General features: G+C 37.8%; 1 protein-coding gene across 1 annotated transcript in view; it reads left to right on the top strand.

Annotated features, from left to right (window-relative positions):
* LOC132383032 (histone acetyltransferase p300-like) overlaps nucleotides 1-27,534 on the top strand; it is a 99,142-nt gene that overhangs the window by 19,074 nt on the left and 52,534 nt on the right. The window contains exons 2-7 of the mRNA XM_059953737.1: nucleotides 8,974-9,680; nucleotides 17,525-17,701; nucleotides 24,321-24,576; nucleotides 25,001-25,114; nucleotides 25,535-25,777; nucleotides 26,386-26,494. Of these exons, the coding sequence (XP_059809720.1) occupies nucleotides 8,974-9,680; nucleotides 17,525-17,701; nucleotides 24,321-24,576; nucleotides 25,001-25,114; nucleotides 25,535-25,777; nucleotides 26,386-26,494 (1,606 nt within the window). The remainder of the gene's footprint in view (nucleotides 1-8,973; nucleotides 9,681-17,524; nucleotides 17,702-24,320; nucleotides 24,577-25,000; nucleotides 25,115-25,534; nucleotides 25,778-26,385; nucleotides 26,495-27,534) is intronic.

Below are 27,534 nucleotides of genomic sequence, written 5' to 3' on the forward strand. Positions count from 1 at the left end.
TATTTAATGTTTTCATGCCATCCCTACTCGAGCTGAGAAAAGATCTTTCCAACTCTCCTGAAGTTTGTTGAACTGCACAGTGGCCACTTTATTAAGTATACCTGGTCTAATGCAAATACTTAATTAGCCAATCTTGTGGCAGCAGCTCAATACATAAAAGCATGGTCAAGCGGTTCAATTGTTTTTCAGACCAAATATCTGAATGCGGAAGAAATGTAATCTAAGTGACTTTGACCGTGCAGTGGTTGCTGGTGCTAGATGAATTGTTACCTGTTATAACTACCAACTCATATGAATGGTGTTACCAAAAAAAGTAACTTTTTGTCTGTTCTATCATTTTTTTGTCAAAACACATTTTAAAAGAGATTTAACTACTTGTCTGGAATTCAAAAGCTAGAATGATCCTGTTGGATAGATAGATCCCTTTGTAGTATATTATCATCCTCACCTTTGAAATTCTGGACTGCTGGAGGACCACATTGCTGTAGGACTGGAGACACACACATACATCAATTCAATAATTAGTTTCTCTTTCTAAAGGGCTTGGGTTTTAACATATATGTGTATAGAGGCAGTGTATTTAAAAACAAATTTATTTACCTGGTGTTTTGATGTGTTTTGTAGCAATTGAAGGACTGAACTAGTAATTCAGAGTATTGGTGGTGTTAAAACCCAAGCCCTTTAGAAAAAGAAACTAATTATTGATGTATCTGTGTGTCTTCAGTCCTACAGCAATGTGGTCCTCCAGCAGTCCAGAATTTCAAAGGTGAGGATGAGCTATAAATATTGTTTTTGCTGGTGATGTTTTCTTATGGTTGGCATTCTTCCCTTTTAAAATTACCTATCTACATATTATGTATGACAATCATTAATTTTGATTTCATAGTTCAGGATTTTTTTAATCAATGAATTCTGTGTGCTATTCTTAGCTTTTTATTTTTATAATTAACATTGAATCAGAAGTAGGTTTTTGTATATGACTTTTGATGTCAGGTGTGCTGTTCCAGTACTTGAATTTGAGCTTTTTTGGTTAGGAAAGGTAGAACAATAATTTTATAAACCTGACCAGGAACAAACAATAAGCTGACATAATTATCTTTTTACCTAGAATACATCAGAACTTGATATTTAGTAAATGCTAAAATTACTGAAGGAGTGTTTCTGTTCTTTTAGTTGTGAAAAATTCAATTATATTTCTGTTACTTTAAAATAAATCATTTCAAACTAAGGTATATAGAATTAAATTTACTGCTTAAGAGCATGCTTCTTTATCAGAAATGCCGTGTTTCTAATTTTATTTGTTCTCTGTTTTAAATGTTTTAATTAATCATCTAAAGCTGCTGTATTTTTCAGGCTCTGAAAAAGTATTTGTATAATAACAAAAAAATGTACAATATCAAATGAGGTTGATATCAGAACTCAACATCAAAAGTGTCTGCATCTGTACATTTTCTCTGAAATCCCTGTTTCAGGGATTCTCAAAATGTTAACCCCATTTGATGAGCCATGAAATAGGAGTTGGCTCTTGCTGTGTATTTTATTGCCAGTCTGGATGATTAAATCAGGTGGTATGTTCAGCTTAGTTTTAGATCTTGCAGTGCAATGGCTAAGTGTTCTTTAATTTTTATTTGCATCATGATATGCAGTTAGATTTTAATCTATTTGGGCCACATTGTTTGAATGGTGCCTACTGAAGCTTCTGACAGTACTATTCAGTTGTCTAGTACCATCTCTCACAGCTCATGAAAATGAATTTTCTAAATCTATAAATTTGTAGTTGATTCCTTAGCCTAGCAAATACAAAGTGGGTTTTCATATTTTGGACTTCCTTTCCTACATACAGCCTATATGTCAACAGGTGCTGTATGCCAGATGATTAAGACAGGACATGTTCAAAATTACAAGAAGGTAGTATGGGACAACCTTGCTAGTGCTGAGCCCAGAACCAGGTTTTGAAAAAGAGTATGACTTTGTTGAAATCAGTTAAAATGAAAAACACAGTGCCAAAATCACTCTTTAAGAAAAAGGAAAAGCATATAAATGGTGTGGTTGAGACTCTTGCAGTGTCTTTTACTTAAGATGCTTATTGGATAATAACATGACAGCATTGTGGATCTTCCATTGTTGATGCACAGTTTATTTGACCTGATCTAGGCAAGTCTGATCTAGCATTATATATAGAACATGAGTTGCCAAAGTAAGCTTAAAATCAGTTTTGTATCTTGGTGTACCTAAGAAAATGCTGGGAATACTCAGCAAGCCATGAAGCATCAGTTAATAGAAACTGTTCTCCTTCAGTCAACATTTTAGATTATTGATCTTCCATAAGAATATTTAAATATGTTTATTTAATCTGCACTGGTTTCTATGTCCTTTGAGCTATGTACTCATCTTAGTCTAGCACAGTGATGTATTGAATATATGAAGTCAGAACAGACAAGACAGAAAACTAAGAGAAAGATTCTGCTAATGTAGTAAGAGGACCTAGGGTCTAAACTTCAGAATGGCAAGGGTAGTAATTTCTAAGTTACTATATTTGAGCCATGTTCAGCTGATTTGGTGTAAAGTAGATCTGAGATGTTTCAGGGAGAGGTGTGAAGAAAAACCCAGATAGACAGACACCAAACTGTTTTACTCAAATGGGGAAAGTATAGTCAAAATAGTGGCACAATGTTAAATGGCTGAGTAGAATTACAAGGCTCAATTAACCTCCTGCAGTTCTTACATGATCAAATCTGTGTCTCTGTTTCTCCTTGTAGTGTTTTCATACTTCACCCACACCTCGTGTTCCTCTTAGACTTAGTGACTTACTTTCATTTATGACCCCTGCTTTGGCCTTTCAGATAAATGGAAATATCTTGCCAACCTGCTAAACATCCATTTTAAGAAATACTCCATAATTTGAAATTCTGTCGCAGCTTACCCAACCTGCTGCACCTTACTTTTTCATGATAATCTTACCCAATTTTTTTAATATTCTCTAACTTCCTAAATCACTTTATTCCTGAACTACTTTTGAGTTACAGTTGAAGAAATATGTAGCCTTTTGTTCTTCCTGTGGAAAATGAAAATGAGAGATGGGGCTTTATGGGAACTATGCCAGTTCAGTGTATGTCAGAAGATGTGCTTTATGTTCCATATTTAATATGGAAGCTAAATTTAATGACACTGCAAATGTGTCCCGTTAGGAAGGAGCTAGAGTCTACTAGATATTTGATGGAGCAGCCAAATAAGTCCTTAAGACCCATGTCAAGTCAAGTTTATTGTCATTTCAACCATAAACTGCTGGTACAGTACACAGTAAAAACGAAACAATGTTCCTCCAGGACCCTGGTGCTACATGAAACACAAAACTATACTAGACTATGTGAGACAGCAGAAGGCTACACTAGACTATGTAAAATAACATTAAAAACTGCACTAGACTACAGACCTGCACAGGGCTACGTTAAAGTGCACAAAACAGTGCAGGGCAAACAATAATTAATACGACAATAGGCACAGTAGAGGACAAATTACAATATAATAAATGATGTAGATGTCAGTCTAGACACTGAGTATTGAGGAGTCTGATGGCTTGGGAGAAGAAACTGTTGCACAGTCTGGTCGTGAGAGCCCGAATGCTTTGCTACCTTTTGCCAGATGGCAGGAATGAGAAGAGTTTGTATGAGGCGTGTGTGGGGTTCTTCACAATACTGTTAGCTTTGCAGGTGCAGCATGTGGTTGTAAATGTCTGTAATAGCGGGAAGAGAGACCCCAATGATCTTCTCTGCTGACCTCACTATCCACTGCAGTGTCTTGCGATCTGAGACGGTGAAATTCCTGAACAAGGCAGTGATGCAGCTGCTCAGGATGCTCTCGATACATTCTCTGTAGAATGTGGTGAGGATGGACTTCCCTCGGCCTTTGCAGAAATTAGAGACGCTGCTGGGCTTTCTTGGCTGTGGAGCTGGTGTTGAGGGACCAGGTGAGATTCTCCACCAATGTTCAGTGGAGAGTGGTCACTCCATGCTCTCCTGAAGTCAACAGCCATCTCTTTTGTTTTTTTCACATTCAGAGGCAGGTTGTTGGCTCTGCACCAGTCTGTTAGCTGTTGCACCTCCTCCCTGTATGCTCACTGGTCGTTCTTGCTGATTAGACCCACCACAATCGTGTCATCGGCAAACTTGATGTGATTCGAGCTGTGTATTGCTGCACAGTCGTGGGTCAGCAGAGTGAACAGCAGTGGACTGAGCACACAGCCCTGGGGGGGGGGGGGGGGGCGGCGTGCTCAGTGTGATGGTGTTAGAGATGACTGACTGAGGTCTCCCAGTCAGGAAGTCTAGGATCTGGTTGCAGAGGGAGGTGTTCAGGCCCAGTAGTTTCAGCTTTCCAGTCAGGTGCTGAGGAATGATTGTGTTGAATGCTGAAGTGAAGTCTATGAACAGCATTCGAACGTATGTGTCTTTGTCCAGGTGGGTGAGGGCCAGGTGGAGGGTGGTGGTGATGGCGTCGTCTGTTGAGCAGTTGGGATGAATCGCAAACTGCTGGTCACAGTTGGTCCAGTGAGGGGGGCAGCAGGGTCTTTACGTGCCTCATGACGAGCCACTCAGAACACTTCATGATAAGGGATGGTAGTCATTGAGGCAGGACACTGAAGACCTCTTTGGCATGGGGACAATGGTGGCGGCCTTGAAGCACGTTGGAACAACGGCACTGCTCAGGGAAATGTTGAAGATGTTAGCAAGAACATCTGCCAGCTGGTCTGCACATCCTGTGAGCAGTCTGCCAGGAGCATTGTCTGGTCCAGCAGCCTTCTGTGCATTGACCCTGCATTGAGTTTTCCTCAGATTGGCCATGGTAAGACACAACACCTGGTTATTGGAAGGAGGAGTCTAGTGACATTATCCATTTGTTTAAGTTCTAGAATCAAGTTACAATAATTCGAAGCCCCTTTGGTCAAAGGCAGGAAAAAGTGTTCATTTAAAAAAAACTTGTTTGAAATGTTATTCTTAATGTGTGTTGGCAACCCAGCTGTAAATGACCCTAGTTCTTTCTGAGCAGGTGTGTTTCTTGAACAGTCTCTGTTTAGTGCTTTTAAGAAGGGAGTTCCAATACTTTGACCCAGCACCTTTTAATATAACAGTCTGTATGCGCTGATTTGAGGTGGGGGGGCAGTGTGGTTATGAGGTGATGATTATCCACCCCACTGCCCCCTTGCTGTTGTCCTAACATCATTTCTGTTTGTCTAACTCCCAAAGTACCAGAATATATTCTTGGACAATATAGGTAGCTAATAGAGGCACTGCTCCAGAGACACCAGTTCAGCCTGGACCTTCTGTGCTGTCTGCATGGAGTTTGCATGTCCTCCATTGCCCCCTGGTCCTCCAATTTCCTCAAATGATAGGTTAATTGACTGCAGTAATTGACCATGGTAAAATCTATGGGAAGTTGATGGGAACATAGGTAAAATGAAATAGGAGTTGTGTGGTGTTGAGTTCAGTTGAATTCTGTGGGCCATAGAGATTATTTCTGTGCTGTTTCTCTTGTTAGCTCTAAATTTTATATAATCTTCATTTGCTAGTTTTTAATGTTTAGAGTTCCCCATTAAGTTAATTGGGACTGAATTATTGTGTACAGGCAAGTTGTGTAATTTTCATGCATGTTATCATTTTGAAAATAGCAGATCTAAAGAAAATTAAAACAACAGCCTTGTTCAACTGAATGTTGTCATAGCATCTTATTAATTTTGTTGCTTCATTTTTTTTTAAAACTTTGGTAACTAGGATGCAATTGAAGTGCCTTTCTAAGCAAATAGTAATTTGCATTTTAGAAAGAAATAGAATGACCTTTGTATTTTTAATCCTAGAATACTGCAGCACAGGCCCTTCAGCATAAATCTTGCCATTAACCTTGTACTCTCCCTTCAAGTTCAAACTTCCAAAGTATATTGCTTCACACTTTTCCAAAATTGAACTCAGTCTGCCACTTCTCAGCCCAGCTCTGCATCCTATCAAGGTCAAGTTCAAATTTGATTGTCATTCAACTATGTAATAAATATCCATGATTACAGCAACATGAAACACTACTGTGAAGCCAGTGCCAACAGTCATACACAACAAAGACATGGAAGATATCAGTAAGATACAGTCACACAAAAAAGTAATCCAAGATCCTAAGTCCCACGAATGTTGCAGCACTCTGCACGCAATACATCTTGTATTCTGCTGAGCGAACCCTGGGGGGCAGTTCCAACTCCGAAGCTTCTCTCTTGGGTGGCATTGCAGCTTGAAGTTGAGGTCTAGTCCTTGCTGTGCCCTAGGCCATGCAGCTCCCGTGCTGTCAGCAATAAATCAGTGAATCAGACTTGCAGAATTCCACATGAGCAATGTCCAACAGGATGCTGTGATAGCAAGAAAGGCCACCAAGATGATCACTCACTTAACACCACCTTTGTGTACCAATTTCAGCTCCTTTAGTTTCTCTGCCAACAAACAACTCTCCCATTCTCTTATTTGTGATCACTAGTTTATTACAATGAGGCTAATTGTAAGCTTCTAGGCTTATTACAGTCTTCCAGACTTGGAGATTGAATTCAACAATTTCAGTTAATTTGCCTTCTCTGCATCAGAAAGGGCCAGTTTAGTCTTTTCTTACAATTAGTATAGCCTTCCTATAACTGCATTTCTTTTATATCTTTATTTGCTTCAGTTCATATTCTTAAAAGACTGTAGAAGATCTTACAGCTCATTCATACAAAATTAGCAAGCATTTTAAAATATAGAAGTATTGAATCTGCCTGACTTCCATAAGACATCGGTACAGAATTAGGCCAATTGATAACATCAAGTCTGCATCAGCAGCCAACCAGGAAGGGCTCCATTTATTCCCACTTGTTTCTTCCTGCAAGTCAGCCAATCTTCTTTCCATGCTAATATCTTTACTGTAATACCATGGGCTTTTGTTTAGCAACCTTGTCAAAGTCCTTCTGAAAATCCAAGTAAACAACATCCACTGACTCTCCTTTGTCTATCTTGCCTGTTATTTCTTCAAAGAATTCCAACAGATTTAGTCTTTGTGCATGATTTCACCTTAAGGAAACCATTCTGACTTTGGCCTGTTTTATTATGTGCACTAAGTACCCTGAAAAATTGTCCCTAATGGACTCCAACCCACTGAAGTCAGACTAACTAGCTTACAATTTCCTGCTGTCTGCCCCCTCCCTTAAAGAGTGGAGTGACGTTTGGAATTTTCTAGTCCTCTGGAACTATTTCAGAATCTAATGATTCTAGAAAGATCGCTACTAATGCATCCAATTCCTGAGCATCTTCAAGGTTTGTTTTTGAAGCAAATGTTTATTTTATTGCAAAGGGCCAGAAACTTTCTCTGACATTTCAGTACTGCTCCAGTTTTGGTTCTTTACCCCAATTTTAATTGCTTTTGATTTGGGGATATAGGAATATAATCTCTGCGTTGCTTGATTAGCATAATGATTTATGTTTGAGCAAAAAATGAGGAATTGGAAAAGATTTGAGAGATGTTAACAATTGGTTATTAATCAAGACAAATGCCACACAAAACATTTTGAATAGAATATTATTTGAAATAAATGTCTGAAATGCATTGCAAATACTGCTTTGGTTTTCATGAATGGAGATAAGTTTGTTTCTAAAAATGCCAGCTGGATGACAGAGTTTCACAAATTGTTTGAAATGTTTCATTACACTTAATGTCCTTGTTTTTCGCAAGGGTCAAGGCATGGGCCCTGCAAACAAAAATAACATTGATACCTTGAAACTACAGTCATGTATCCATGAGAGGGTTGACCCTTGTTAAACTTGTTTTAACTTGTGCTTTTCATCTTGTCAACACACCCTGCCCATACTTCAGACACTATCTCCAGCTATGCACACAGTCCGCTGGTTTCCTGAAACTGGTCTATACTTCCATTAAACACACACAAAATGCTGGAGGAATTCAGCAGGCCAGGCAGCATCTATAGGGGAGGGGGCGGAGAAAGTACAGTCAACATTTCAGGTTGAGACCCTGCTGAGTACCTCCAGCATTTTGTGTGTTACTTGGATTTCCAGCACCTGTAGATTTTCTCTTGTTTATGATTGGATGTTGCCATTTATATTTGGCTGACCGTTAATATGGGTCTATGGACAGCACACACTTAGTGTATTAAAGCTGTGTTAGATCTGGAAAGTATAACATCTGTTGGGAAACAGGTGTGAAGAGATTTGGCTTCTGCATCTGTCCACTGAAGTCCTCAAATGGGAGTTTTTTTTTAATTGCATAGTGTTTTTACCAATGATTGGAAAGATAGCTCGTGAGGCAAATAAAGTGTGTTCCTCACCAAAGTCATATGAATGGGTTTTTACAGTTTAGGATTCTGTAGCTTGGCAGGTTTGCCATGTGGAGTGATTGTTGCAGGGTGTTAAATTTTAAGTGAAAATTGGGTGGAAGTTCACAAAGTTTCCAAGGGAGAGCAAAATAATGTTGTTCTACATACAAGACAATTAGACCAAATGGCATTTTCCTCTGTAGTTTATTGGTGTGGTTGTAACTTGGAACATTGTGCTTGACTGATTTATGATGCACAATGAATTTCTCATTAAGGCTTGAATTGAAAGTCATTTCAAATAACTAGTGTAATAGAAAATTAGTAAATTTTTGCTAGGTTTATTTTCACTGGCAATGAGCCATTAACGTGTTCTGAAAGAATTGAATGTGGACTTTCATTGGCAGTCAAGGATGTAGGAAAGTTCCTCATCTGTCAGATATTATCAAATGCTGCACAGTCTGGAATGTTGGCTTTATTTGTGTTTGAGTGCAGGAAGCTAGCCCATGTCTTTAGAAATTACTCCTTGCCTCTTCTCATCATGGCAGGTTATTTGTGACTAAAAAATAGTGTGTTTTAGAAAGTAAAAGTGCTTGCAATTATATCCTGAAAGTGAAGACAATTTTAACGCGTTTGTGTTTTTTTTGCAGATTTTGGACCCTTTTTTGAGCTTGAGAATGACTTGCCAGATGAACTAATCCGCTCAGATCCTTTAGTACTGACAAATGGCGGTGACTTGACTCAATTAACTGGCGTTGGCATGGTGCAGGATGCTGCCTCGAAGCACAAACAACTGTCAGAACTTCTTAGAGGCAGTGGTTCTAGTATCGGCATGGGACATGGCACTGGTGGTACCTCATCACGATCCATGGATAGTCCGGTTCAGTCTGTAGGCAGCCAAAGTCAACAGAATAGTCCCAGTATAGGAAGTTTAAGTAGTATGGTCAAGAGCCCTTTAACTCAAGGTGGACTTACATCTCCGCCCAATATGGGGATAGGAGCAAGTGGAGCAAACCAGAGACCTCCAACACCACAGTCTGTGAACCCCCAGAAACATGATCAGCTTCATACGTCAGCAACAGGTCTAATGCCTGGTGTAAACAGTCCAACCAACCAGGCAGGGATGAGCATGAATGCTAATATGAATCCAGCTCTGATGAATAGTGGTAATACTCAGGGCATGATCCAAGGACAAGTGATGAATGGTTCTCTTGGTGCTGGAAGAGGAAGGCCTAATGTACAGTACTCAAGTCCAGGCATGTCCAACACAAACAACCTACTTGCTGATACGTTATCCCAGCAATCACCTCAGATGGCAACTGGTCTCAAAGGACCCCAGCCTGGGGCAATGAGCAAGGTAAGAGCGAAGCATTTTGTACTCCATTTACATTAACACCAAAATGAAGTTGAATTAATAAATATGACAGGCCTGTCCTGTTTTGACATTATTGGGGAATTAGCAAATATTTATTGGTACTGATGCTGAAAAGTTGAAATAAAGACAAAAGACTTGAAATACTGCATTTCATCTTGATGATTCACCATGAAAAGTTGTGGATGGAGGAATGGGGAGTGAGAGAAAATTAAGTAGCTGGGGAGAGGATTTGGAGGAGGAGAAGTCAACAGTTCAGCATGTGACTTGAACAGTTAAATGGTACAAGAGGGAAGAGTACAAAGTAAAATTCAGGGTAAAATGATTATTGAATAACACAAGTCCTGGAAGTAGTGTAAATGATTGCAGCAGGATAATTTTTTTTAATGCTCTGTGGGAAATGCAGAATGCACATTCTGCAAAAAGCAAATTATAGATGTTCCTGAATTAATAATGTTTGATTATTTGTGAAAATGCTATTGTTAAATTGGTTTATTATTGTAACATATACTGAAACAAAGTGAAACACTTTGTTTTCCATGCCATCAATACAGGCCATTTCATCACAATGCATTGTGGATAGAGTTTTACAGTCGGAGAGTGCAGTGCAAGCTCCCAATAAGATGCAAGGCCATAACGTGATAGAATAAGTTGAGGAATCCATCTCATCTTCCTAGCAAACCATTCAATAGTCTTATAACAGCAGGGTAGAAGTTGTTCTTGAGCCTGGTGATACATGCTTTTAGGCTTTTATATCTTCTGCCCCATGTGAGGGAGAAGAGAGAGTGTTCAGGGTGGAGTTTTACAAGAACAATGTTGAAGGTAGAGAACAAAGATCAAAGTCGAAATTAGTTGGAATGTTTCTGGAGTGAGCAGAGGTATTCCAAAAACTGTCATCCAATCTTTATTTGACTTGTCCATTGCAGGGAAGACTTTATGACAATAAAGAAACAAATTTCAACTACCTCAGAGTATATTCTCAGTCATACAGATACCTATGCTAGAATTTTTGGAGAGATTGTCGTCTTTACTAAATTAGCAGCTCTGATTCTAGTGGAAGTTCGTGTTAAAGTCATCTGAGGTTAATCACGTGTGCCAACAACCACGCATGCCCAGAAGTTAATAGATCTCTAATTCTGGAAAATCACTACACATTATAACATCTTTATCGGAATAAAAAGTCTGAAGGCATTTCACAATAATATTTGATGAAACTTTGAGACTGGGCTTTAGAGGAGATAATGACTGATCCATTGAAGACTTAATTAACAAGGTTTTAAGAAATTATTTAAAGCATAGAAGAAGTTCAGAGAGAGAAGTGTAAGTCCCGATGTATGGACTGTTAAATTCTGGGAAGGGAAGGAGTCCATATGTAGTAAATTTAAGCTACACGTAAATAATCACAAAACACTTAAGTTGTCCGCTTGGAAGTGTGGTGTGAAGGAAGACAAAAAGTGTGGGCATGGTTATGAGAATAATAGAATTCTCAAATTGACTTTTGATGCACTGATTTGTCGGTGGCAATTGAAAACAAATAGAAAATATAGAGATCACTGCAGCTATCATCTGTCATTTTCAGGGCTAAGTAAGAGCTTTTCATGTGCATGTTCATCTATACCATCACATCTTAACTTGGACGGAGTGATTTACTAGTTGATGTGAGCCACAGCCACAACTATTCAAATGTTCCTCTCGTAAATTTCTAAAATGTAAAATATATTTAAATTTTCTTAATTCCATCTGGAATCTATTATTTTAAGCTCTTTTTAAAATTAAAAGGGTTAAGGTTTATATCTGCAGTAATTTTTTTAACCATATTGATTTAGTTATTCCTTTTTGCATTTACTTTTTCTTTAGCTAATCTGTGTCAAATATTTAAATTTTTGAGAGCTAATTGGATTCTAAATATCTGCAAATATATATAAAAAATCTTGTACATTTTTCTGCATATTTAAACAAGAATGGAGTATTAATTTGGTTTTCGTAACTGGGTAACAGTTTTGGTGTAGTAGAAGGAAATATAGTCTTTGCTTTGACTGTTGGTTCTAAAGGAGTCTTTCTTTGAACAGTGAGACAGTATGCCCTGGGCAAAGCAGTTTCTCCTTTCACATGAATGACTGAGCATAAGTCTGGAGTCTGGATGAAGGTTGTTTGTATGGATTAGTACTGGGCTTTTCCTCCTTTGTTCTTATGCAGAGGTGTAGGTACCATCTGTTGTCTATGCACTTCAAGAAAATCAGTTCATTTTCTTCTCCCTCCCCCACATGGTAAACATTTTGTTTCCAGTCCAAACTCCTATTAATTGAATTTTATCTTTATCTTTAAATCTGTTAAATATGTTCATGCATTTGAAGTGGTACAAGTGCATTAATGCAAATTGTACTTATGAAATATTCTTGCTATTTTTGAGCTACAGATTAGAAAGTTTATCTAAAACATATTTAATATTGAAATAGTGTGCTTGAGAATGCAGGTATAGAATAATGGAAAACCCATTGTGTGCTTAGGCAGATTATACTGCACATCAGCAGTAAATACCGGAGCATAAATTCCAGTTAAATTAGTTAATTGCTAATTTTGTAATTTAATTGAAGCCAGCACTGTTTGATGTCTCTCTCTTGTGTAGGAGTTTGTTAAGTTAAGTTCATCAAGTTAGATAATATTTGTTATATTTATCAAAGCAACAGATTCATTTTGGAAAATGAGGTAGTGACCTTGGAGGTGTGATTGTCTTTTCCAGGTGTAAGATTGTACATTCTGTGATAAAAGTTGACAAATCATTCAAAATTTTTTTATTATTGTATTTAAGCTACCCTGGATAATTAGATGATGTCTAGCTTGATCACAACTCCTTGAAGTCCACCTTGCCAACCCATGTGACCAGCTCCTAGAAGTCCACCCTCCTTACCTTGTATGTTAAATAGCTTGCTAAATTGAGTATATACTTAAGGTGTACTCTTTTTCCTCTAATCTCATCTGCAAGCATCTTGTCATTGCTTCTCCATTTAATCTTGATAGCACTTTGTTGTTTAAACTGTCTTCACATTGTTTTCTTGTTAGTAGAGTTCACATGAGGGTGCCCACTTGAAAGTAGTATTAATGAGTAGTTGATACTCTAGCGGAAGCTGGGCGCTTGTAGGTGTCAGTAAAATGCAGTCATTAGTAAGAGGATCCCATTTAAGTATGGGGATAAGAATATATGAACTAGAAGCATAATTAGTCCTTTCAACCTTTTGAGCCAGCTCCAACATTTCAGCGCTGTTTCCATAATCATTAATTCCCTTAATGTCCAGAAATCTGTCAATCCATGTCTTGTATAACTTCTGAGTTGCCACAGTCTTCTGGCATAGAGAATTCCAAAGGTTATCACCCGCTGAAGAAAATTCTTCTCAACTTGGTCCTAAATGATCTAGCCTTTGTTTTCCCTACCTAACACACCTTGGCTTCTACCAATCTGTGAGTGTATAGCGTCCTGATGAAAAATCACAAACATGAAGTTTTATCTGTTAATGCTTGGCATTTTTTTCTTCAGTTTTCCAACATTATAGCATTTTGTGTTTTTAACTGTAAATTCTTGAAATCTGACAAGGAGGGGCCTGGTAAGTAATGCACTATATATAGGATACTATTTTTCTCCAGCCATTGAAAGTTGATACATTTCACTTATTATTAGCCATTTAGTGGATCATTGACCAACTTCCACACTTCAGCTGATGACTATAAGTAACCTTCAGATTAACTAGCATTCTACTGTCTCTAGATCTGCAAATAAGCTCATTTTAGGACAATAGTTATTTTAACACAAACAGAACCTAATGATACACAAAGAGCAGCAGGCTAGGCAGCATCTATAGGGAGAAGCGATGTCGATGTTTCGGGCCGGGCCGAGACCCTTCGTCAGGACGAAATGTCGACATTGCTTCTCCCTATAGATGCTGCCTAGCCTGCTGTGTTCTACCATCATTTTGTGTGTGTTGTTTGAAATTCCAGCATCTGCAGATTTCCTCGTGTTTGGTACATAAAGAGCTGCATTTTTCAACCTAGTTATTCAAAACTGTATTCAAAATATTCTAAGTTGTTATATTTTGATTTTTTTTTTAACATCCAATTTTAACAAACTTCAGAGTTCATCAACATACCATCATGGATATAACTATCTTCAGTTGTTTTGGCAACTACCTTTACCTATACCGTGAAGTCAGAATTGGGAATATCTTCTGTTTGCTAGTTTCACCTTCAGTTACATTTCTACACACTGTGGCTGCATATGCAGCCCGATTCAAACATGACAATTAACATTTAGATCTCTTGCCAGCCAGTAACTACTTCACAAGAAACTGATCAGATCTATTCAATGTATAATGAGACAACCAGTAACATCCTGAGGATCATTATTGATCAGAAATTTAAATGGGCCTGTCATATTAATATTATGGCTACAGGTTAAAACTCCTTAGTCTGACGCCCTCAGGACCTGACTAGTGCTGAATAATGGAAATTACTCTGGTCATCTTGCTCCTAAGCAGAACTTTGTTTAATTATAGATCTGGCCACGGAGGGAATTCATCCAAACCTAATGTTTCTATAAGTCAGGAGCATTGTACACTAATAGGTAAATTATCTACAAGTGAGTGCAGATATCAGTTAATTAAGATCTAAGATCCAAAGATAGAATGTATCTGTAGAATGTAGAATGTTAGTATGTATCTGTACTGTAAGTTCAAAAATGCCAGACCACCAGATTATTTTAGTTCATAGATTGCTGGACGAGAGTGTTTCAGCTTATATAAGAGATCAGAAGTCATGGTGAACACCTTTCCCTCTGATTCCTGCGCCTTTGTGCCATCCATAGAGCATGATTTAGGAGTACACTAGAATGCTTTTCAAATGTCAAGATGCCTGCAGTTCCAAAAGCACTTGTGGTCCGGTGATGCCTAGAACAGAGCAACCTGTTGCATCGCCTTTCGATCTACCACTTAAAGTGTGATTTCCACTGTTTAGTAAGTAGATCTCAGTATAACGTGGTTGCAGTAGGATGCACTGCAGCAACTTACCGCAGTATTTTCCAAGTTCACAAAGGCAAATAAAACATTAGGGTTGCAAAAGCACAGGGCATTGTTATTTCTTGGTTGCCGGTGTTTCTTTGTTGCTGGCTTAATATTCTAAACTTCCTATTAAATAGCCCCATAGATTGGCAGTGCCATATAGACTGCAGTAGTTTGAGGATTCAGTGTCACCTTTTCAAGAACTGGCTGGCACAATAAAAGTGAACTCTGCCAGCAGCACCCAAATCTGATAAATAAATTTGTGAACTAACATTTGGAAAAATGTTGTTTTTATTCTCTAGTCTGTTCTCACCAATATACATCTTCTTTTCTCATTTTCCCACATTGCTTCTTCCAGTTCCCCTCTTATTTTGCTTCGTGTTTATTTAGGCTTTCTTCCAGGGGTTGCATCATGTTGCTATACCAGTAATTCACATTTTTAGTCTGTAGTAATGTTTTGTTTGTGTTCTGTTAAATTCTGAAGCAATACAATTGTATTGCTAATGTCCAGGAAGATAATTTGCAAATTGAGGGCAAAATTTGTGGTCGTGGTTTAATCATCTGAAGGGTACTTTGTGAGTGTATCTATTTGAAGTGGTTAGATTTGCTGTAAAACCTTTTTTTTTGAATTTTATAGTAACACATTTGATGCTGCTTGCAAATCATCTACAACACTTAAGATGCTGATTATTAATTTCTCTTCTCAAGTGCCTTTGTAGTGCACATATTCACCAGCTGGAAAAAAAATTGTCAACAAATCTGACATCTCTGCCTATAACTAAATCTCTCGTTCTCTACTTTAGATATCACCACAATGCTCCCTTGTTTGTTAATCTATTAAAGTGAAATTATGTTAAATTATCCTTGTGTTTTAAATTTCATTCTCAGTAAGAGCGTTCTTGATTTTTAAGAATTATGACTATTACATTAAACTATAGAATTGAGTTAAAATTCTAAAGTACATGGATTTTATCTTCGCAACATGCATTGTGGTTCAAGAGAACGTTTGAAATACTGTACTGTATATGTATTTGAAATGAATGCATTTGGCTGCAACCAGTAACATTGCCGCAGTGGTGACTTGGTGTCAGATTAAAAAGTGGAGATTATCTTTTCTGCCACTGGAAATGGAGAGTATCAAAGTACCGGTAACTTCCAGATGTAAATTGAGATGAGCATAATTGAGAAATTATAGCATTGTTTTTATATATTAAAGCTTATTTTGGCTTGTGTATGATGCCAAAACATTAAAAGAAACTAGGGTTGGTGAAATAAGCCAAATTGAAAATGTGTTGCTAGTGCATCTATATATTTTATCAATACCATAAATATTTTTTTCAGAATTTTCCTTGCTTATAATGTCAACTCCAAATTTCCAAAATTATTAGTTTTTCCTAATAAAATTCTTGTACCCCCCCCCAAAAAATCTTCACATCATTGCTTAATGTAAAGTTGGGAGGAAAAGCATCAGATTTATATGAAATCATTCTATTGCCAAAAGCATATTTTTGAGACATTAATTTTGTTATGGTTGGTAAATAAAATGCTTGTTGGTGGCCAGAGTCATTGCTGTATTTAATACTTTTATTTACAGCAAGGTGCCTTTTGATTTATGCCATACCTTCAGATAGATTTATTTAATCCAGATATGTATTTGGCTGTAATGGTACTATTGCCAGAACAGTGACATGGTACATGGTAAATCAGATTTTTAAAGTATCATATGAAATTCTGTGCTTTTCATTTCAACCTGTAGGTTAGAAAATGTTATAAGTGAATTTTTAACTGACAAAATGGTTTAGAATTTTTATTTGAGGCTTGAATATAATGAAATCCTGATACAGACCTCTTAATTGAGAAGTTACGTGTGAGTATTGCCCTGTTACCATATTCATGTTACAGTATTTTGATGCATTGGGATAGAACAAAGCAAAATCTGTTAACTCACTTTTAAAAACATCATAGTCTGTGGTAACCTCTTGGGCAAAATGCATTATCATTCTTAACAGTTCTTACAGAAATGCCTTGGACATTAAAACAAATTGACTTTTATTACTAAGGCTACCAGGATGCTGTTATTTTATAAATGCAAGATACTTTAGTGAGATAACTTGCAATAAACTTTATTTCTAAGATTTCTTAGTGAAGTTCTCTGTCATTTTCAGTTTTGTATTGAGAATATGCTTCCTTATCTGAAACCAGTTCAGGGCATATTCAGAATATCAAAAATTAAGTCCAGAAAATACATATATATCTCTCCATTTGCTCATCTGGGACAAAATTTCTTTTCATTATATCTTTGGCTAGTTGTTATAGAATGTAAGATTATGTAATATTTAATGTAATATGCCTCTACATGCCCTTATGAGCTATAGTAAATATTCATCTAAAATAATTAATGCAGAGTTGAACTACCTCCTGGATTTTACTCTTTTTAAATCTTGCAAAGTTGAACTTGGAACTTTTCTGTACATCTTGTACACAACATAGAACAATACCTGCTCTCAAAATGCAAGAAAATGTCTGTTACAAATTTACAAACATTTTCTATACTAATGGTTGTGCAGCCTATTTCTCTTGCATTTGGTTTGCCAAAAATGTTAACTACATGGGTATTGGTATTGTTCAAAAGCAGTTTGATTTGATAATCCATCTTTTAAATAAGTTGTGGTCCATTTTCCCCCCCCCCAGTATATTTGAATATATACTGATGAAGCTTCAAGCAAACAGATCAGGAACAGTATCTGCAAAAGATAACTAATTCTGTTCATTTTTAACTTGTAGATGGGAATGATGGGAACTCCAAGTCCTTATGGACAGCCTTATGGTCAAAACGCTAGTCAGACTCTGGGTACCAGTGGACTTGGCCAGCAGATGCAGAATAAGGGAGGACTAGGAAACAGTTTGCCTCAGTTTACAATGGACAAGAAGCCTGCTGGTAGTGTGGGGATGCCAAACCTGGTGAGTGTTGATAGGTTTACATTTTACTTTTGTTTTCTTATATCATTATTTGTGGCATATCATTTTAATCAGTTTTGTTGCGAATGCTAAAGTAGATGTTATGAAGTTTTTAAAATCATTATGCTCTCTTGTTAATACAGAACGTAGCATGGGAGAGGATAGTGACATATACTAAAACCCCAAGATCCTTATGCATCACATTGCTTTGTAGTCTTGTTCCATTTAAATAATTAGCTTTTTCATGGTTTCTTCCAAAATGGATTTCCTTACGTTTTCCAACATTGCACTCCATCTACTAACTTGCCCTATCATTTAACCTATCTAAATCCCTTTGCATTCTTTTGTCCTCAGTTTGCTAACCTTCCTAGCTTTGTATAATCACCAAATTTGGCTTTAGTATGCTCATACCCTACACCCAAATTAATATTGACTTGTAAATAGTTGGTATCCAAGAGTTGTTCCCTATGGTACTCTGCTGGGAACTGGCCAATTCATCCTGGCTTGCTTTCTATTAGCACCTGTCTATGCTGTTTATATGATAAACCACACCCCACACACATACCCCACTTGCTCGATCTTTATGCAGTAATTTTTTTTACATGGCATCACATCAAATTCTTTCTGAAAATGAAAAATTACAGCAGATTACAGTATCTGCTGGTTCCTGTTTATCTACTGTTTGTGATATCCTCAAGGAATCCTTGAAAATTCACCACACTTTATGTACCTTACATGAAACTATGATTCTACTTGATGGTCTTAAAAATTTCTAACATCCTTAAGTCTGCTTATTAAGGTTGTAGCATTTTGCTCAAAGTAAATTTATTAAAGTACTTGTATGTCTCTGGATTCAACCCTGAGATTTATTTTCTTTCGGGCATTCACAATAAATAACAAGAAACAATGAAAGACTGCCCTCAGTAGAGCAACAACCAATGTAATAAAGAGAAATAACTGTGCAAATGCCAGAGAAGAAAAATAAATAAGTAATAAATATCAAAAACATGAGATGAGCAGTCCTTGAAAGTAAGTCTATAGGTTGTGGGAGCAGTTCAGTGATGGAGCGAGAGAAGTTATCCCCTCTGGTTCAAGAGCTTGATGGTTGTGGGGTAATAACTGTTCCTGAAACTGGTGGTGTGTGTCCTCTAGCTCCTGTACCATCTTCCTGATGGCAGCAGTGAGGAGAGCATGATTTGGATGGTGGGGGTCCTTTGGATGCTGCATTCCTGCAATAGTGCTCTGTGTAGATGCGCTCACTGGTAGGGGAGTTCTTTTACATGTGATATATCCATTGGTAGGCTTTTCCGTACAAGGGCATTGGTGTTTCTATACCAGGCTCGGAAGTAACCAGTCAATATACTCTCCACCACACATCCATAGAAGTTTGTCCAAGTTTTAGGTGATGTACTGAATCTTCACAAACTTCAAAGAAGGAAGAGGTGTTGCCCTGCTTTCTTTGTAATGACACTTACAGTGGCATGCAAAATTTTGGGCACGCCTGTCAAAATTTCTGTTACTGTGAAAAGTGAATAGAAGGTGAACTGATCTCCAAAAGTCGTAAAGTTAAAGATGAAACATCCTTTTCAACATTTTAAGCAAGATTAGTGTATTATTTTTGTTTTGTACAATTTTACAGTGGGGGGAAAAAAAGAGGAAAGGAGCACCATGCGAAAGTTTGGGCATCCCAAGAGATTTGAGCTCTCTGATAATTTTTACCAAGGTCTCAGACCTTAACTAGCTTGTTAGGGCTATGGCTTGTTCACAGTCATCGTTAGGAAATGCCAGGTGATGCAAATTTCAAAGCTTTATGAATACCCTGAGTCCTCAAACCTTGACCTAACAATCAGCAGCCACAAGCTCCTCTAAGCAGCTGCCTAGCACTCTCAAAATTAAAATAAATGATGCCCACAAAGCAGGAGAAGGCTATAAGAAGATAGCAAAGAGTTTTCAGGTAGCCATTTCCTCAGTTCTTAAAGTAATTAAGAAATGGCAGTTAACAAGAACGGTGGAGGTCAAGTTGAGGTCTGGAAGACCAAGAAAACTTTCCGTGAGAACTGCTCGTAGTCTAGAAAGAGAAATCAAAACTGCCTTTTGACTGCAAAAGACCTTCAGGAAGATTTAGCAGACTCTGCAAAGGTGGTGCACTGCTCTACTGTGCAGTGACACCTGCACAAATATGACCTTCATGGAAGAGTCATCAGAAAAAAACCTTCCCTGCGTCCTCACCACAAAATTCAGCATCAGAAGTTTGCAAAGGAACATTTAAACAAGCCTGATGCATTTTGGAAACAAGTCCTGTGGATTGATGAAGTAAAAATAGAATTTTTTGGCCACATTGAGCAAATGTATGCTTGGAGAGAAAAAGGTGGAAAATTTCATGAGAAGAACACCTCTCCAACAGTTAAGCACAGGGGTAGATTGATCATGCTTTGGGCTTGTGTTGCAGCCAGTAGAGGGAAGAACGAATTCAACTTAAATACCAGCAAATTCTGGAAGCAAATATCACACCCTTTGTAAAAAAAAAAAAAATCTGAAGATGAAAAGAGGATGGCTTCTACAAATGAATAATGATCCTTCCTAAACACACCTCAAAATCTACAATGGACTACCTCAAGAGGCATAATCTGAAGGTTTTGCCATGGCCCTCACAGACCCCTGACCTAAATATCATCGAAAATCTGTGGATAGACCTCAAAAGGCAGTGCATGCAAGACAGCCCAAGAATCTCACAGAACTAGAAGCCTTTTGCAAGGAAGAATGGGCAAAAATCCCCCAAACAAGAATTGAAAAACTCTTAGCTGGCTACAGAAAGTGTTTACAAGCTGTGATACTTGCCAAAGGGGGTGTTACTAAGTACTGACCATGCAGGGTGCCCAAACTTTTGTTTTGGGCCCTTTTCCTTTTTGTTACTTTGAAACTGTAAAAGATGGAAATAAAAAATGAACTTGCTTAAAATATTAAAGAAATGTGTCATCTTTAACTTTGCCTTTTGGAGATCAGGTCATCTTTTACTCGCTTATCTATTCACAGTAACAGAAATTTTGACCAGGGGTGCCCAAACTTTTGCATGCCAATTTATGTGTTGGATTCAAGGCAGATCATCTGAAATGAAAACAGCAAAGAATTTAAGTTTGCTAATTCTCTCCAACCCTGATCCCCTGAGATCTGGTTCATGGACTTCTAGTTTCCTCCTCCTGAAATCAATAATCAGCACCTTGATCTTGCTGACTTTGAGTGAGTGGTTATTGTGGCACCACTCAGCCAGATTTTTAATCTTTCTCCTATATGCTGATCCATCACCACCTTTCATTTGGCCAACAACAGTAGTGTTGTCAGCAAACTTAAATAAACTTAGCCGCACAGTCAGAAGTATAAAGTGAGTTGAGCAAGGGACTAATCAGACAGACTGGTCGTGCACCTGTGGTGATGATTGTGGAAATGTTCTTGCCAATCTGAACAGACTAGAGTCTGCAAGTGAGGAAATTGATGATCCAGTTGCACAAGGGTGTATTGAGGCCCAGGTCTTGAAGCTTATTGATTAGTTTTGAGGGGATGATAGTATTGAATGGAAGGCTGTAGTCAATGAAGAACATTCTGATGAATGCATTGTCGCTATCCAAGTGTTCCAAGGTTGAGTGAAGAGCCAATGAAATGGCATCTGTTGACCTGTTGTGATGATAGACAAATTGGAGAGGATACAAATTGCTTCACAAGCAAGAGTTGATGTGTTTCATCACCAACCTCTCAAAGCACTTAATCACAGTGGACGTAGGTTGAGACAGGTTACCACATTCTTCTTATGCTTCAGTATGATTGAAGCAAATGGGTACCTCAAGCTGCCAAAGCAAGAGGTTAAAAATATTTGTGAACACTCTCTAGCCATTTGATCAGCACACGTCTTTATTACTCAGCCAGGTACCCTATCTTGGCCAGGTGCTTTCCGCAGGTTCACCCTCCTGAAGGACATTGGTCTTGGAGACTGAAGTCACAGGGTCATCGGAGGCTGTGGGAGTTTATGAAAATGGCCTGTGTTTTGACAGCATTCAAGCCCTGCCACAGCTGACGAGTTTCCTTCAGTGATTCAGCTTTGGTCTGGAATTGCCACTGTTGTGACCCTCAGTGCATTGCAGATCTCATGGTTCATCCAGGGCTTTCAGCTGGGAAATATTCAGAATGACTTTTGTGGGGACACATTTTGGTTTTTTTATAAAGTCTGTGACAGCCATGTTGGATTCATTCAGATCCTCGATCCTTAAATACTGCCCGGTCCACCAACTCGTTGCAATCCTTTGCCTCTGACGACCATTTCTTCATTGGCCTCATTTCTGGAGCCATGTTCTTCAGTCTCTGTCTGTATGCAGGTAGAAGGAGGGGAGCTAAGTGATCATATTTCTTGAAATGTGGCCTAGGCATGGAGCAGTAGGCTTTCCTAATCGTAGTATAACAGTGGTCAAGTGTGTTGTGGCCCTGGGTGATGCAGGTGATAATTGGGCAGATATTTCTTCAAACAAGCCTGATTTGAAATCTCCAACAATGATTTGAAAAGAGTTGGGGTAAACTGTTTGCTCACAGCAGCACTCAGTACCTTGAGTGCCTGCTTAACGTCAGCCTTTGGCATTATGTAAATGCCGGTCAGGGTCATGGAGGAGAGCTCTCTTGGTAAGTAGAACAGTGAAAGAATTAGATGTTTGGTTAATTGAGCTGTAGCATCCAGCTTCCTTTCTCCCTGCTCTTTTAAACAACGATGGTTTTGTTTAAATTCACTGGAAACCCCCCACCCCAGGATTAGAGGCAATTCTAATAGATTACAATCAATGCACCCACCTCTTTTAAGGTCCTGGATGTAAACCATCAAATTTAAGGGTCTTGGCCCAAAACATCGACTGTTTATTCATTTCCATAGATGCTGCCTGACCTGTTGAGTTCCTCCAGCATTTTGTGTGTGTTACTTTGGATTTCCAGCATTTGCAGATTTTCTTGTGTTTGAGATTCAAGGACTTGTTTGCCTTTAGCAGCATTAGTTTTCTAGGGTGCTGGAAACGAGACTGTATTAAGTCTCATTTTAGTCGATCAACAATTATTTAGAATCTCTGCCCATTCCTCCATTTCCTAGTAAGAATTTTAGTCATCCTGCACTGGACCAATATTTGAGTATATACTCTTTTCCTTTAAACATATTTCTAAAAGCTGTTTTGTCTTTTTTATATTACTTGAGCAAACATTGCTCTTAATATTTTCTCCCTAAGTTTTGTCATTTGGTTTTTAATAAAAATCCACAATTTTGTGGCCTATTTCTAATCTTTACAATATTGTACATCTTTTTTGTTAAAAATTACCTGGTATCCATACATTTGTTTCTTAGCCATAGGTACTGTCTTTCTTGTACAGCCTGCTTTTCTCACTGGAATGTACCTATGCAAAATATTTAAGAAATGCCTCCATAAATGTCTGTCATTATTGATCTAGTGTTTTACTCTTTAATTTTTTTTGGTCCACTTCAGCGAAGTCTTGCTCATACTGGTGTAATTTCCTTTTGAAGTTTTGGACACTCATATCAGAGCTAAATTTCTTGTTCTGAAGCTGAAGTTAAAATTTTACCAAGCTGTAATCATTTATTGTGCGATCATTAGTTGATACTTCAAAATTAATCACTTTTGTATACTGCTTTGACACCCACCACCCAAGATGTGTACTGTACTCAGAACACCACCACCTAATAAAACTCATGTTCTGTACTGTCAGAGGGCACAGGATTGGCTCATGAAGATGCTATCAACATGTTCACTTCTTTCTTTCCACCTTGATTTAGATGTATTGCAGGATCTAAATAAGGGGTTTTCTATCAAGTAACTACTAGATTCTTTTATTACAACAGTTCAAGAAGGTGGGACATCATTGCCACCACCACCTCAGAGCAAATAGACAGTGAATACAGTTTAGTTGGGAAGTCAAGCATCTGATAAATGAGATGAACACAAAACCATCAGACCAGTTGGTAGTGTTTTGATCAAAAAGCCTGTTGAGAGAACTTCACCTGTTATATACAAGAACATCGTTATGACTGAAAAAAGATGTGACCGTTGCAAAAGAGAAGGGTATTGAATGGTATTGCTGTCTAAACATCACTGTTAAATAGGATAGTGAAGAAACTTGTTCCACTGAACCCTAAACAAATTGATAGAATTGATCCTTAAGTTAGCATGTGTGTTGAATTGATTATGCTAGTTAAATTTAAATCTGTGATAGATCTTTTTGTTTTATCATTAGTTAGTCTTATTCAGATTTGTGTACCCAATTTTGACTAGCACCTGTATAAAGAGAGTTGTACTGTTGTAATTCTGCATAAATGAGATTCCAGTTGTCCATTAATGTGAATTTAAAAGATTCCAAGACTACTTAATACGACATGATTTTTTATCATTGTTATTACTTAGTTATTATTGACTTGTTAAATATAGATTACTCGATTGGAATCTCATTGTAGCTTGTGAGATCTTGCAGTGTGCAAATTGGTTGTCATATTCTGTTTAACAATTTTGACTACTTCTAAAGGTGCTGTTTTGGATTGAAATTCTGATGTTAAAGTGCTACATTAATTAATAAAGTTCTCTTTTTGAAGCCACAGCAACCTTCTCCAGTGCAACAAGGAGGAATGGGGCAACCTCCAGGGCAGGGGATGGGTTCTGCACCCACAGCAGATCCAGAGAAACGGAAACTCATCCAGCAACAGTTGGTTCTGCTCCTACATGCACACAAATGTCAGCGTCGGGAACAAGCAAACGGTGAGGTACGGCCCTGCAACTTGCCTCATTGCCGAACTATGAAGAATGTCCTCAATCATATGACGCACTGTCAGGCTGGCAAATCTTGTCAGGGTGAGTATGGACTCAGCTGGTAATGTAATACAGTTAGGAGCTTGTACTCTTTTGGTTGTGCAGAGTTTTTTATACTGTTTCAAGTTATCCAGCATAGTCCTGGATGTTAGTTTTGTACTGTGTATATTCCTCCAAAATGTACCTTAGCTCTTTGTACGTTCGCTTCCATTGGGCACATGATGATGCCGAATGCTCATCTAAATCACCAGGTCAGACTTATGAAGAACCTGTTTCTATTGCAGTTGACCTGTGATTACATCCTGTTAATACCACCTGCTGTAGCAAAGAGTGGAATTTCTGTGGTGATTTAGTTGAGGTATCAGAGTTTGGAACTTTTGTTTTAAATTTCTTTGAATGTGGAGTTCTGATTAATTGATGTTTTTTGTTTGCCCTAATTGTTTCATTTGTTGCTGATCGTTTCCAGTTGCACACTGTGCGTCATCACGCCAGATCATCTCCCATTGGAAGAACTGCACAAGGCACGACTGTCCTGTTTGTCTCCCTCTGAAAAATGCTGGGGACAAACGCAACCAGCAATGTAAGTACTGCTTTGAAAGTCTGAAAAAACCATGGCACAGAAGATCCACAGTATTAAAATTCTTTATAATCTTGGTTTCATGACTTCATTTGATTCACTCAGACTTTGTTAAACTTACTTAAGAAAACTTGCAGTATGGGCTACAAGTAGGTGATTCCTTTATAATTGTGACCTCTCATCAGAGCTCCAAAAAGGGAGATAAAGCAAGTTTTAAGGTATTATTGTGTCATCAAGGTAAAACTGATTGAAACAAGGCAAGACTTTAGTTTGTTCACAGAAAATGAAGTAGCTCAAAATTACGTGCAGCAATACTTAGATAACATATTGCAGTAACTTTTGATAAGGGCAGTCTGTTATAGCAAAAGGTGTGTTATCCACATAAACTAAATTATAAATTCAACTTCTTTTCATTTTCCACAGCATTATTAACTGGTGCAGCAGTAGGATTAGGAAATTCATTGGGGTCAGTAGGGGTTGGACAACCAACCACGCCAAGTATAAACACTACCAGTCAGATCGACCCAAGCTCTATAGAGCGAGCCTACGCAGCGCTTGGACTCACGTATCAGGGTAATCAAATGCAGCCTCAACCTGCAATGCAGAACCAGCAATCGTCTCAGCCTTCACAGGGGCACCAACCTATACGGTCTATGAATACATTGGGTAGGTACAAACAAGCTGCATTTAAAGCAGTACCAGTTGTTAAAGATGATTTGTTGTCGGGTTGTCACTGTGCAGTCCATGAAATATTCACATTCCATTTTATAGATACCTAGTGAAATAATCATTAAATATTGATAATTTATAGATTTAAAAAGGAATTAATTTTCTCAGATTGTATCAAAATATATTAGAGCTCAGTTTCTACTCAGAATTAACTACTGATGTCTTCTGAATAGCTTATTTTCCCATTGTGATATAAATACTGGACAAATTCGTGGCAGTGTATTGAAGCTTTTTAAGTTGTTTAAAATTGTACAATGTAATCAGTGTTGGTAGTGGCAATTAATAATAAGCAATTTTTATATAGATGTAGACACACACACACACACACACACACACACACACACACATTCTTTTTCAACATAATTGTGATTCTTGTTTGAAAAATCAACCCATTTTACTCATGGGGTAAAATTGCAGTGGCAAACATAATTTTAAAAAGGCATTAAATTTGTTGATGCATTATTAGCCTATGATAAGAAAATATCAACCAGATAGTCATCAAATGTTTTAGAATTCTTCAAGTGTCTTCTATATGTGTTTTGTAGGTACCAATCAGATGGGTGTAAATGGAAATAATGTGGGTGTGCAGGCCTCCACTCAGCAATCCAGCTTACTGCACGATGCTATGTTACTGCCATCCATGACTCCATCAAAGTAAGTTTGAAGATTCATTTTCAGTCTCTGTTGGATTCTGATGTTTTTAATCCAATGTTTTTTAGTCAAGAAAGAAACACAAAACTTGTTGCTTCACAATCATTTTGTTAGATTGTGGATAATCAGAGGCTTTTTCCCAGGGCTGAAATGGTTGCCACAAGAGGACACAGGTTTAAGATGCTGGGGAGTAGAGTACAGGGGAGTAAGTACATAGGAGTTTGCAGGGGTAAGTTTTTTACTCAGAGTGGTGAGTGCATGGAATGGGCTGCTGGCAACGGCCAGATAGGGTCTTTTAAGAGACTTTTGGATAGTTACATGGAGCTTAGAAAAATAAAGGGCTTATAGGTAAACCTAGTAATTTCTAAGGTAGGGACATGTTCTGCACAACTTTGTGGGCTGAAGGCCTGTATTGTGCTGTAGGTTTTCTACGTTTCTATGTTAGACGTTAATAGAGAAAATGAAAATTGGAAAATGGGCACTAACGGGAGCAGAAGCTAGTAGCAGAAGGCAGAACAAAGACTAAGATGGCATTGCCTCATGGTCAGCTCTTTTAAACACATTCATAAGAAACATTCCATTCAGATTTGCAGATAAGACCCCTTATTCAAATAATGCAGCACCAGGGAAGCTTCCAGAACTTTCCAGAATTATACAAATTAAACACTAGGGGACACACTGAGCAACTATATATACATACTGTAGTTATTAGAAAACATACACATTTGTGTACGTAATTATATAAAATACAAGCAGTTAATTGTTAAACTGCAAAGAAAATAACAATTAAGCAGTCTAATCCAACATGTACTGTTTCATATATTTTTTTTACATATCTTTCAGTGTGAATATATAAAATCCACTTTGATTGCCAGTGTTGACTTTGTAACTAAGAGATTCATTACCTTTTTATAAGTTCTGTTGTCAAATCTATCCTGTTGTGACGGAACCATGGAATTAAGCATTATTTCAATGCTTGTTAAACATTTGTTGCCTAAATGTACAGAATGATTTGAAATCTGTATAGGGGAGATTTTAAATGT

Source organism: Hypanus sabinus, chromosome 29, assembly GCF_030144855.1.
Source record: "Hypanus sabinus isolate sHypSab1 chromosome 29, sHypSab1.hap1, whole genome shotgun sequence".
Lineage (NCBI taxonomy): Eukaryota > Metazoa > Chordata > Chondrichthyes > Myliobatiformes > Dasyatidae > Hypanus > Hypanus sabinus.